At 42.9% G+C, this 12,100-nt stretch overlaps 1 protein-coding gene across 1 annotated transcript in view; it reads right to left on the bottom strand.

Annotated features, from left to right (window-relative positions):
* The window catches only part of LOC128718564 (uncharacterized), a 31,200-nt gene that overhangs the window by 17,172 nt on the left and 1,928 nt on the right, over positions 1-12,100 (bottom strand). The window contains exon 2 of the mRNA XM_053812187.1: positions 2,485-2,633. Coding sequence (XP_053668162.1) covers positions 2,485-2,633 — 149 coding nt within the window. The remainder of the gene's footprint in view (positions 1-2,484; positions 2,634-12,100) is intronic.

The following is a 12,100-nucleotide window of genomic DNA, read 5'->3' as shown; positions in this document are numbered from 1 at the left end:
AAGGAAATCCTAAGTACATTCTAGTTCAACGGTAACAAAACCTACAAATGGTTCTTACGTAGCCTACTTTAATGCTCGAAAAGATTTGTTTTGTTTGAGTTTTATGTACAAGTGGGAAATTTGGATCCATTTCTGGACTTTGATCTGATTTTTTCCCACGTTCTGGAACTTTTGCGACATAAAATTTATTTCTCATTTAATTCTCATTTAATTCTCACATTAATAAAGCTCTCAATACGTCAGTAGAAAAAACTTGGAACAGAACCGATATCGACTTGAAAAACTCTAGAATTTTGGAAGGATTTCAGATATTTTTCGAGACATTTCAGTTCAACTTGAATCAAAATCAGATTGGATAATTGGATTCAAACTTTGCTACTTGAATACGTACGTACGTACGTTGAATACGTTTTAGAAACAGTGAATGAATTAGTGAACCTTTTGCTGTGCAAATAATAGGAAGGACCAAGCAGTTAAGCATTATGTTAAGCCTTCCCGTACTTATAAGTTAACTAATTTTTCAAGAAAGGAAAAATACATCCTTGTCCCCTTACAGGTTAAAAGCACACCAACCCATCCATCGCTCAGACGAATGAAACGATGTGCACGTTTGAGAGCTAATGGATAAGAAATAATAATAATCAAACACCCATTAATTCCCTGCCAGCGCAAACAACAAGGCGTTCGCGTTATCGCACGCTCCAGCACAACATCGGAACGCACCCCGGTAGCACCCCGTTGTACAATGCGCAAGGATGTAAACTGCATCCTGGCCGCTTCCGTGTAGCGGGCATCCAACATTACCACCGGCTGCCAGCGGGTGCATAAATTTATGGACTTGTAAATCAACACGCGATCTCGCGTAAAGCACAATTAGCAGCCGGTCGGTCGTTGCATATCCTGGCAGGCAGGCAGTCAGGGGACGCAACGCTAAGCAATCAATTTATTAATTTCACAATCAAAGCAGCTACCATCTCGGTATGGGTCCCGGCATCTCGGGATTCCCCCTTCGACCTGAAGCGGTGGTGGGACCTGTGTGCACAGGATTAGCCGCATTGATGACGCAATCAGGCAACGGTCAAGGGATGCATCTTGGAGTGGTGCACTGATCGGAAATGTAAACTGGAAATGGTCGGTTGCGCGTGTCTCGATACACACCGGGAAAGGGCCCGTGAAGGGATGGGCAGCATCATTTATTTGCTGCTTAATTTATTATTTATTTGCTAACGTGACGATAAGAGGTACGACCGACCGGTGCATTAATGTGCGATAATTCAGCGTGAGAGATGGACTTAAGAAAGCTCCATCGATAGCGCTGGGTAGTGTATTTTAACGACTGTAATAATGCTTAATGTATGTGACGAATTAAAAAAAACGAATGTGCTGAAGTGCATAGAATAATCTTTTTTGTGTTGTTGTTGTTGTAAACAGATTTTATTGCACGACGCAACCAATACAATAAAACTACAATAAATTACAAATGTTTCATGTTAGACGTTTCATACAGCACTATTAGGGATCTTAAACGTCTGACCAAAAAAATCAGACGTTTGACACTTTTTATTATGGCATGATTATAGTGAGAACTTTCGACTCAACTCGAGAACTTTTAACCCAATCGGGAAGTAAAAACATTACATTCCCTAACGAAGGGTAAGGTTAACCTAAATGACAAAGGTTAACGAAGAGAACTTCAGGATTTAAACAACCAGAAAATATGTATTTTATTCTTAGAAAACCTTCTGATGGAGATTTCAAGAAGATTCCCATTAAGATATATGTGTTTACTTATTCAAATTACAGCAGTATGCATACCTATTCCAGCCTTCAAACACAAGTGCAAACATCTCTACGGTCCATTTAATTTATAACTACATCTTTGATGCTACACAGTCTATAGAATATTTATGAAATGCCAAAGGCCCCAACGCATATCAGTAGGTGTTAGAAACGATCCCCATCCGCATGCATAGTTGAGTTCAGCATAGTTAATTTAAATGGACCTCCATACAGGTAGCAATAGCTTTCCGGGTCTAACCCAACGGCATGGGCAAAACTGTCAAAGGAAACTCAAGCAAATCCCCTTTCAAAATAGTCAAACCGCACCACGTACGCGGCGGTATTGCCAGATGCTGATATATTAAACTATTCACACAACTCACACGGAACATTAACCGAACTGGGCTTAACCCTACCAGGTTGCCGGTGTCTTCCATTTGCCCTTAGCGCAATTCTCGACAACTTCCATCATCACGCACAACACACCACAAGGACGCGCGTGCCGATCACGAATGTAGGCGGCATCAACCGAACCGAAACCACCCAATACCCAACCGTACGTTACAAAGCCAAACCGCCGGCACTAGGCCCATCGGATTCGAAAGCCACCATCGGACGGTCGCTCATTAGTGACGTTCGCGTAATGGGGACGTCCGAAAAAGCGATGGCTGCTGACACTGTCCACATATTCCCCGCATAACTTACCTCTTCGGCTGGATGGAGTTGAACGGGGATGGACTGGAACTAGCGAGCAGATCCTTACACGAGTAAGTCTCACAGTCACAGTGCTTCGTGGTCACGTTCAGCGTCGACGAGTTCGCCAGGCAAGTAATTAATTCCAGCTGCGGCGGTGGCTACCGGTTGCAATTGCCGATCCGCAATTCCCCAGGAGAGGCAAGTGTATCCCGTTCATTAGTGCGTTGCCAGTTGCGCGAAGAAAACGTGAGAGATGAAAAGACCGAGAAAACAAAGAAATAAAATTCAATGGAAGGTAAAATGTTACAAAAACGTAATTATTAGTACGACAATTAGAGGACATTACGTACGTACGTCCACCATACAGAACATCATTACTTCGAACGTGCATATTTGTGATGGAATTCCTAGTAAAGGACAGGATTATGAGTTATTTGTAATAGTCGATTTATGTACATATTTTAAATTGAATTTTATTCTTTCCGATCCAAACTCCAAATTCCAATTACCGTGCTTAAACGACGATGGCTGGCAAAAAATTAGTTATTTTTACACCCGATTACATCACTCCAGAACGCACCGCATTCCGACATTTTTCCGGGACAAAAAAGCAGGAATCCAGGATAATCGCTACCGCTAAAGATGACAATTTAATTTTCTACCACAGACAAAGGATGCTCGGGGCGTGCCATCCACCAGACGGAATTGATCGACTGCATCCGGATGCATCCGATGTGTCAATGGTGTTTTTACGTCACCGTACGTCGTGTTACGCATGACGGGTAGATAATGAGACGATGTCCCCAAACGGAGGAACAGAAAGGGCGCAGCAAACATGCAAAATCCTTTCAATCTCATACTCAACCCCACGATGCACGGTGGGGAACGAATGAATGAAAGGCGGGCGAGCGAACGAGTAAAACTTCCCTCATCACGTACATCGAACGAATGATTGAATGGTGGTAGGAAGTAAGAAAAAAAACAAAGGTATTCCTCGTTAATGGAAAAAAGGAACATCCTTGTTAAGGGATGCACCGTTTGCATTAATAATGTTCGTTAAATTTAACTTACAATACGAACGTATTGCCGAGGCGCTACCAGACACAACGTTCCGGGTCCCGGCCGTACTGGGGTCCCGTAGATAAAGCACGATTAAACAAATAGTAGCTATTTTTCACGAACTTTATTTCACGACACGGAATGGGCCAACCCACCGAACGTTTACTGCCATCGGATGGTACAGCCTCCGTCCCGGCAGACAGAAGCTGAAGAAGGAAGAACATTCCGCGTCGTAAAACGGGTGCGCTAAATATAAAATATCCTTCAAGACAGTGATAAATTGAAACATGAGGTGGTTAAGCATCTAAATGATTGGCTATTACCCTGGATTTACAGGGACTTATGATGAGCATTTTTAAGCGAAAGCTCCTTTGAACCTTTCCGAGCAGACTTCTTTATTCAAGTGCGCCTGGATGGGATTTAGGTGCATGCAATCGTGTTCATACGATTTAATCAAACCTTAGTTGTTGCCTTGTGAAAAATCATTTATTAAATTAAACATTTCTACTCGCGCGCGTCCAGAGGCATAACTCCAAAAATTCACCACGAAATCTTTCCTATTTACCAACAACGGTTTGCCACCGTGATCAATTCATTCAAAAACCATAATTATACCACTCTGAGGAGCATCGTACCGTGCCATACCATGCTCACCCCAAAAAAAAACCCTCCAAAGGCCCACTATCAAGTGGCACTGATTGTGTTGTCCTTTGCGAATAAGTAAACAACATTTGCAATTTAGCAACAGTCGCCCGGGTTTAATAGACGAGACCACCGGCACCGGCACCGGACTCAACGCCAGCGCGTTGATACGCTGTGCAAATGGTGCAATTTACGGTGCCGAAAACATATTTTCAATTTTCCAACCGACCTCCTCGCCGTGTGTGCGCCCACCTGCAACAAACGGCTGGCATCGAATTTAAATCCCTTGTTTGGGTGGTGGTTCGTCGCAACACGGGCACCACGATCGCGTGCGTGGTACGGTAACGTTTGAACAAAACAATGCCACCTATGAAACCATCCCAGAAGCCAGGACCGCGAATTGCTGTGGCGATCTTTCGCAGGTGAACCACCACCATCCAGTGCGATAGTCACCCCGGAATGGCCGGGTGGGGTGGGGTGGAAAATCGGAAAAATCACTACCATAACCCGTCAGTTTCATTATTGCACGTAGAAAACCCCTAAAACAAACTCATGAATAAATAATTTACATTTTCCGCCTCAAACTCTACGTCACTTTGCCATTCCTTTCAATTGCAGCCGGTTATACCCCATATTCCCCCTGTGCAAGTCCACCTTATTATGCGCCGTTCAATAGGGGATAACTTTGGGGCGGGAGGGGAAATGTTTCACAATGTTCAAACAATTTGCCAAACCGTGCCAGCAAGGAAAGTGACCGAAACCCGCGGAAGGCCAGGTTTTGCAACGACTTGCTGGCCGGCTGGTGGATGGGTGGATTAAAAATTGAAAGTACGCTCATAATAGAATTAAGCTATATATGTAGTGCGCTGGTAAAGAGCCACCGGCCGGTGAGGACGGAAATCAGTTCAGCTTCTGTTGCTGACAATTGCCCGTGTTGTGTGGACTATGGATGTTCGTTTTGGTGGGAGTTATGCTGGGCGACTAGTTGATACACTAGCCGATCATTTCCTGTAGTCGCGCACCGTAAATTTGCAAACTATTGTATTATTTTTGAATACTATTACTGGACGTCACTGTTTATTTTGGTTTACTGCAGTGGAGCATATTATTTTTCGAATCCTTGGAAAATATGTTTATTTTAAACATAATTTAAATAAATACTTCCAGGTAAGTCAACTTACAACTTCGATAAAATTAACAATTTGACTAATAATTTGAGTAATGTGGTGGATCTAAGATTAATTTAAATGTGTGATTCATATTAATTTAATAAAATTGAATTCTTATTCAGTTGATTGATATTCTATCAGATAAGAAGCATTTGTTAAGAGTTAAGAGTAGTTAGGTTTTTTGAGTAAAAAAATACAATTGGTTTTAGCTTCAAAAAATTAAATAACTAATTTGTAGAGTTTAATTAATGTTTAATATAGTTATCCATAAACGGAAACAAACACAATTAAGTCAAAAGCTCATGCCTTGACTTAATCTTAATGTCTTGACTTGAATCTTAAACTTGACTTAATAAACCTAAAAAAGAGAAAGCTCAAACGAGCTTAGTTACATAAAAACCGTCAAACGTCTGAATCTTCAGAATCAGACGTTTGAGTACCATAATAGACCAGAATTATCCAGTTTAAAGAAAAGAAAATCAATGCGTAGTTTCAATTTCAAAATTCAATCCAAATTATTTTATTCAAACCAACAAACTATAAAAATAAATAAATCGTGATGGTGTATTAAACAACTTATAAAAAAAATAAGAATAAAAACAAAGAGAAATAAAAGAAAAGAAGAGAGGCTCTTTTCTGCGACGTTCAAGAGGAGAGGTAATAAGGAAATACAAATCCATCAAACATTCATTTCTGATTTTATTACAAAAATTACTAACGTTTTGTAGACTTTACTAAATATTGCACAAGAAGTTACATTGCGCAAAGTTTTATAAAAAATGAATTATTACATCTATTCCATCAGTTACAGTTGCACCTAAAACGTAGAACATCCCTATCGACCAGCTCCATTATCGTACCCAATTCATACCCAATTCCATAGCGTGTACCGCTTAGATATAATTAAACACTCGTTCGAACATCAAACTCACCGCCCTCGATGGCCCCTTTTTCCGGGCTGATGGCTGATGTGCAGTTGCAGTCTGTCAGTAAAGGTATGCACGGTTCGTGCTTGCACATGAATCCGTTAACAGACAGACAACGCAGGACGACAATTGTTGACAACCACTGAAAGGCAACATAAACCAACCAGTCCTCCACCTCCCTGCCCCAGGCTCACCCCTTTTTTCCATCCCACTATTTAATGAAAAAAAGACATTCAAAGAAGAAAAAAAAGCAAGTCGAAACACATTGCACATTCGGATACGGGGCCGTCGCCTGTCGCCCGGGAGGATCGGGCAATGGAGTGATCATTTTAAAACAAGACTACCAGACGGCCGGTCTGGTCGAACAGTCGTACTGGCCAGTTAAACAATACCCCGTACCGTATGCCGTCTGCCGTATCCAAAATTCTGGCTCATCCTTTCTCGCTTTTGCCCGGAGTTTTGTTGTAGATTGCACAAAACTGCAACCTTTGTCATTCTGTCCCGGCAAAACGGTACAGGACAATCCTTCCCCCCGTTCCGGCAGCGTCCTGCCGTGCAGGGTACTAAGCTCGCACCATAACCCGGCCAGCCACCGTGGAGCCACGCACTTCACAAATGGCACGAATGGCACGGCTTCACCAGGTCCTCCCCTGCACCAGCACAAACCGGGCGCACAACAGTCGGCAGTACGCCAAAGTTGGCTGGTCCGGCTGCACCGGCCAGCAATTGGAAGCGGCCAGTAAGCAAACACAAATTTTTGAACACATTCTGCGGAACGGACTGCTGTGCTGCGTGCTGTGTGTGTGTGTGTTGATTGCTATCCTGCGGACGACGACCCTGGGCGTTCTCTTGCGGATATTGCGTATCCAGCCACTAGCGGCCAATGGGTATCGGAAATGACGCAATAAAAAGGGAAGACAACGGCGAAGAGAAAAAACACAGATTTAGAGCGCTTTGCGTTGATTTATGGAACGCAAATGGTGGCAGAAAGTATCGCAACATCGTGTTGTTTGGTATCGGTGTTCCAATCGAACCTGCTGTCCGTTTCACATTACGCTGGTTTAATGTCGAAAGTATTCACGCTCCAGGAACAATGCATTAACTTTTAAGTGTAGCATTATTGTATTTAATTGTGAGAGGTTTTTGTTAGCTAAAATTTTGATGTCTCACCCCAATAAACCTCAAACTTTCATGCGGTATTCAACGAGTTCGGTCATTGTCAGCGCATAACCATCAAACCGCAAGAATTTGCCGGCCAAATTAGAGCGCTTTGGAGCGGGGTATTTAATTCTTCTTCCCAACCACTTCATATCCCTTGCGAATTTTACAAGTGGCACCGAAAAGAACACACCCCAACACTGGAATGGCACTATGGCCAAAAACCCCACCACGAGTTTGTGGGTTCCAACGGTTCGGTTTTGGTGTCTACCTTTTTTTTTTGTTCTTCATTGGTTGGAAGATTCTTACCAACACGTCTTACCCGTATCAGAACACCGATCAGGTCAAGGACACGTCCACAAGTCGAAAAGGAAACAAGCAATAAGACATGCCGAAATATGGTAAAAGGTGGGTTTGTGCGGACCGGCACGTGGATAACCGCAATAACCGGCTTCCATAACCTGTCGGGCGGCTTGATTTAGCCATAGCAGGGCCCCGTCGATCAAGGGGGCCGTCATCACTTTAAAGAGCAGAAAGTTGGTTTGTGAGCAGGCCAAACGAAGCCAAAAAAAACCTCCTCCCAGCAAAACCACATTCACCGAGGAACGCAATTAACGCCTCTTACGACCAATCGAGACCCCTCCATCTGCTTTCATCCCGTATTTCGATGATTAATGAATGGTCGATAAACGCATCCCGGCTGGAGCTAGAAGTTCCAGGGAACTGTGATGGGAGCTGGAAAGATGCCATGGAGAAGGGGATGTATTTTTTTTTTCGCCAGCCAAATAAGAAAGGAAATGGCAGTGTAACAACACTGCGCAACATGCGCTGTTTCCTGCCAGATAAGGTGGTAGTTAAGGCCTTAAGAAGACCTGATATCCTGGCAATATCTTCACGAAGTCGTAAAGGATAGTCAACGCGCCCATACACGGCAACCCATCGGAAGATTTACCGATTCCGACCTATCCGCACCAAATCGGCTTGCGACCGATACACTCCGCACACGAGTCGGACGTGCCTTCGAGACGTTCCTCTAGACCGGCCTCTAGTAGAAGAAATCACACCATTTCTGGTACAGAACACCGGGACAGGTCATTGACAACGATCCGGCGCAGCTCGCATCGGCATGGTCGTTTTGCTTCCTTCACTTTACACCCCGTTCGCGATGTTTCGCGATTTCTATTTCGGACGATGTCATAAAGCGAAACCGTGTGCGAAGCTACGGCTATACCAGCATAAGGCCGTACGCGATGCGGCTCGATTAGCGCGATCTGGCGTGCATGGCGGGAGATTAGCTGCGGTTTGCGAGCGGCATCGTACGTACCGGTAGGTTCCGGTGTTCCAGCGGTTGACGAATGCTTGGTAATAATTCACATCATGGCACACACAACCGCACCTAATCCGACAAGCGGGTGAACTACAGCGGTAACCAGCAACAGAATGGAAGCGCGCTTGGCTTTTTAAAACCGCAACGAATACGCTTAAGCCAAGGTGGTGGGAAGATGCCGATGTACGTGGGGATATGAGTCTTAGGTAGACGAAGGGTGTTTTAATACCCTCTTTGAAAGGCGATCGATAATCAACAACTATCTGTTTTGTTCTAAAACGTAATCCGGATTATTCGTGCAGCATCGTTTGCCTGATGAGATAGACTTTGGCACTCATTTTGTATCAGTAGACTTGTAAACTTGGGGAAGACAACATCCTTAGGCATTTCTAGAGTGGATCATATGCGTCTTTCAGGAATCATTTCTTATCAACAATACAGGATAACACTTAGAATGACTCGTGGAAAGCATTGTACATTTCAATCATCTGTTCTGAATACATATCTTTATAGACCTAAATTTGGAGCAAATGGTGATCCATCTTATCTTTCTATCTATGTCCAGGTCCTTGGATATAGCTTTAGATTCCACAATCTAAACTTCATCTTCCTGCCCTAGAGCGATTTCTTAGAGTTTCAAATCTTTTTCCCAACATGTAGTTCTTCCAAGAAGTCCCTTCATCATCACTGCAAACTATAAGTAAGCTCACAGAGATGTCCAAGAATATGGAATTCAAAAATTAGGTATACTCGAAGTTCCTAAATATAGACTCTGTTTCTGAAGAGAGGTTTCATACGGAAGGCAAAACAATAGCTTAAACCTACATCACTACCAAATCTCTCGCTCGACAGACTTCCTGACGTATAGGTAGCCTCAGTAAACTAGCTTTGGATATAGCGACAAGTCATCAACCACCGAATGGTTTTGACCTAAAGAACAACTCTGTACTTGTTGGCGAAGAACCAATTTCCAAAGGAATTCCTCCGAAATAGGATAAATAACACGTTAGAAGACTAAATATAGAGAGAAGTTAACTAACCACTTCAAAGAACTCATCACAACTGGTCATACTTTAACCTTTCCATCCATGGTCTTGCTAGATTTAAATCCCATTAGTACTACAACTAAGAGGGCTCTGTTTGCTAACTACATCATCGATCATTTGTATCCGTTGCAGAGGTCAGAGTTGCGAACATCATCATCCATCCATATTGAAGGCAATAACAATGATATGATTGATGTAGAAATCCTTCAATGTACTTTGTAATTCTTATCGTTCATTACACGTATTCTCGTCTTTCTTGTTTACTAGCAGCACGGATGATTTAATAAACATGTTTCGTACAAAAGAAAAACAGAATAAGAAAAATGTCATCAGAGCTGCTTTAAATTATAGAATACAGACTTACAACATCCAGGAGCACAGCACAAACCACCCGGTAAAAACCGCAATATACAGCATCTGTCACGGTGCTCTGATATCTTAATCTTTCTCACATCATTATGTTTCAATTAGGCATAACTTCAGTTCTTTCCCAATTCTACCCCTTTTAGCCCCTCTGTCTCTTTCTCCTCATCCGCTACCTTGACATTGACTGTTCTCACGCACTTAACCATAAATTATGTCGCTGTCCAAAAACCGGTCGCCCCATCGTATCAACGCAAACGGGCTGTCAAATCAACGTAATCGACCGGTAGCAGCTAGTCCGGTAGCCAATACGCTCGGCATGTAACCCGTCCCGTAGCATTTCTCATACAGTGTTTTGACATGCGAAAACTATCAAACCAACCAGCGTGAAACCGGTTGGCAACGGAGACGGTGACAAAAACGACAAAATGATTCAAATCGCTCCACGGCACACGGCTATCGCCGCTTGTTACCGTCAATTGCCTGCCAGCTTTTCTTCTTCCCATCGGTAAACAAACGCCACAATAATAAAAAAGGCACATTCCAATCAATCCATCACAGGGAGGGAACTGGGATTGATACGCGGTTATGCAAATTGCCGATGACATTTGTCGAACTGTTCAATCGTATGGGAAGCTAGCGCTTAGTAACATGCGAAAAAAGGGGGCGATTGACGTCCGCAACGCTAAATCCCTCCGTACGCTCCCTGACAAATTGTTTGCCAAATTGTCAAGAAGAATAAATATCAAATCTTGCATTTTTATCCCTTTATGGTCAAACATTTCTCACCAGCGAGCAGCAAACAAAACAGCAAAACGCTTCACAAATAAAATGTCCAACCGAGCACAAACTAAAACAGCACCGAGCGTGCATCGAATCCTGTGATAAGCCGGTACCGGTACCGATTGCCAAACAACCCCGGATGGTCGCATCGGCAAAGAAGCGCATATTCCCCTCGGGGGAACAATAAATTCTAAATTAAAAAATACACTTCTCAATGCAACGGCTGGCCAGCCCCGGTGTGCCAAAATAGATATGTTTCCGCACAGGAAAAAAACCCCCCAATAGCACATCAACTACTGCAAGCGGCACTGGGCCCCAGTAACGGATTGTTAAAAATTCTATAAATTTTCAAATTTTGTCTCTCACTCGCGGGAATTGTGCCAACAAAACGACGAAGCAATTTCGAATGCCGAAAACATTGGCGAGTGTGCAAAATTCGGACGTGCGTACAATTCTAATCAATTCATGAACAGTATTTTAACGGGTTTTTTTCATACTTTATAAGCTTTACTGTACTGTTTGGCTTTAAGTTTTAACAAAAATGTTTTTTTAAGTCATGCATAAAGTAAGTTTAAATTACACCTATTTGCTTTGGCTGGTAGGAACAAAAGCCAATCGACTTCGTTTCTAATGTATACGAGTTTGAACAATAATTTTACGCATTAACTCATCTCCTTGAGATCTTTTATCAAGAATTACTAAGCTCCTTGAAGGAATTGTAATAAATTATATTCGAAAACAACAACAAAAATCCAAGTATTTACCTCTCGTCTGCATTATGTTTAAAACAACCGAGACATAATTCTACACTATTGAAACGGTCTCGCAGTCTTGTGTTTCGATTTCCATCTGGATTAGGTCGCAGTAGCCAATGCTACATGGTAAAAGTGAATCTTATTATCCTAGTTTATTAGCAATGTTTAATCAGCAGGGGTAATTTGGTAGCGGCGCCGGTCTTCACACGCATAAAAATCGCATCCGGATCAACCCCCCGTAGCAAGGACTGACTATCCGGCTACGTGCTTAACTTAAGTCTAGTAAGCCAGAAATGCCATGCATGACCTAGAAGGTCGTTACGCCAAGAAGAGAGAACCAGCAGCAGAACTCCTTTAAATCGCTCTACATCAAGCGCAATCAGTTCTCAATAATCTA

This window comes from Anopheles marshallii, chromosome 2 (genome assembly GCF_943734725.1).
Source record: "Anopheles marshallii chromosome 2, idAnoMarsDA_429_01, whole genome shotgun sequence".
In the NCBI taxonomy this organism is placed as follows: domain Eukaryota; kingdom Metazoa; phylum Arthropoda; class Insecta; order Diptera; family Culicidae; genus Anopheles; species Anopheles marshallii.
This window is presented reverse-complemented; position numbering and strand designations above follow the sequence as displayed.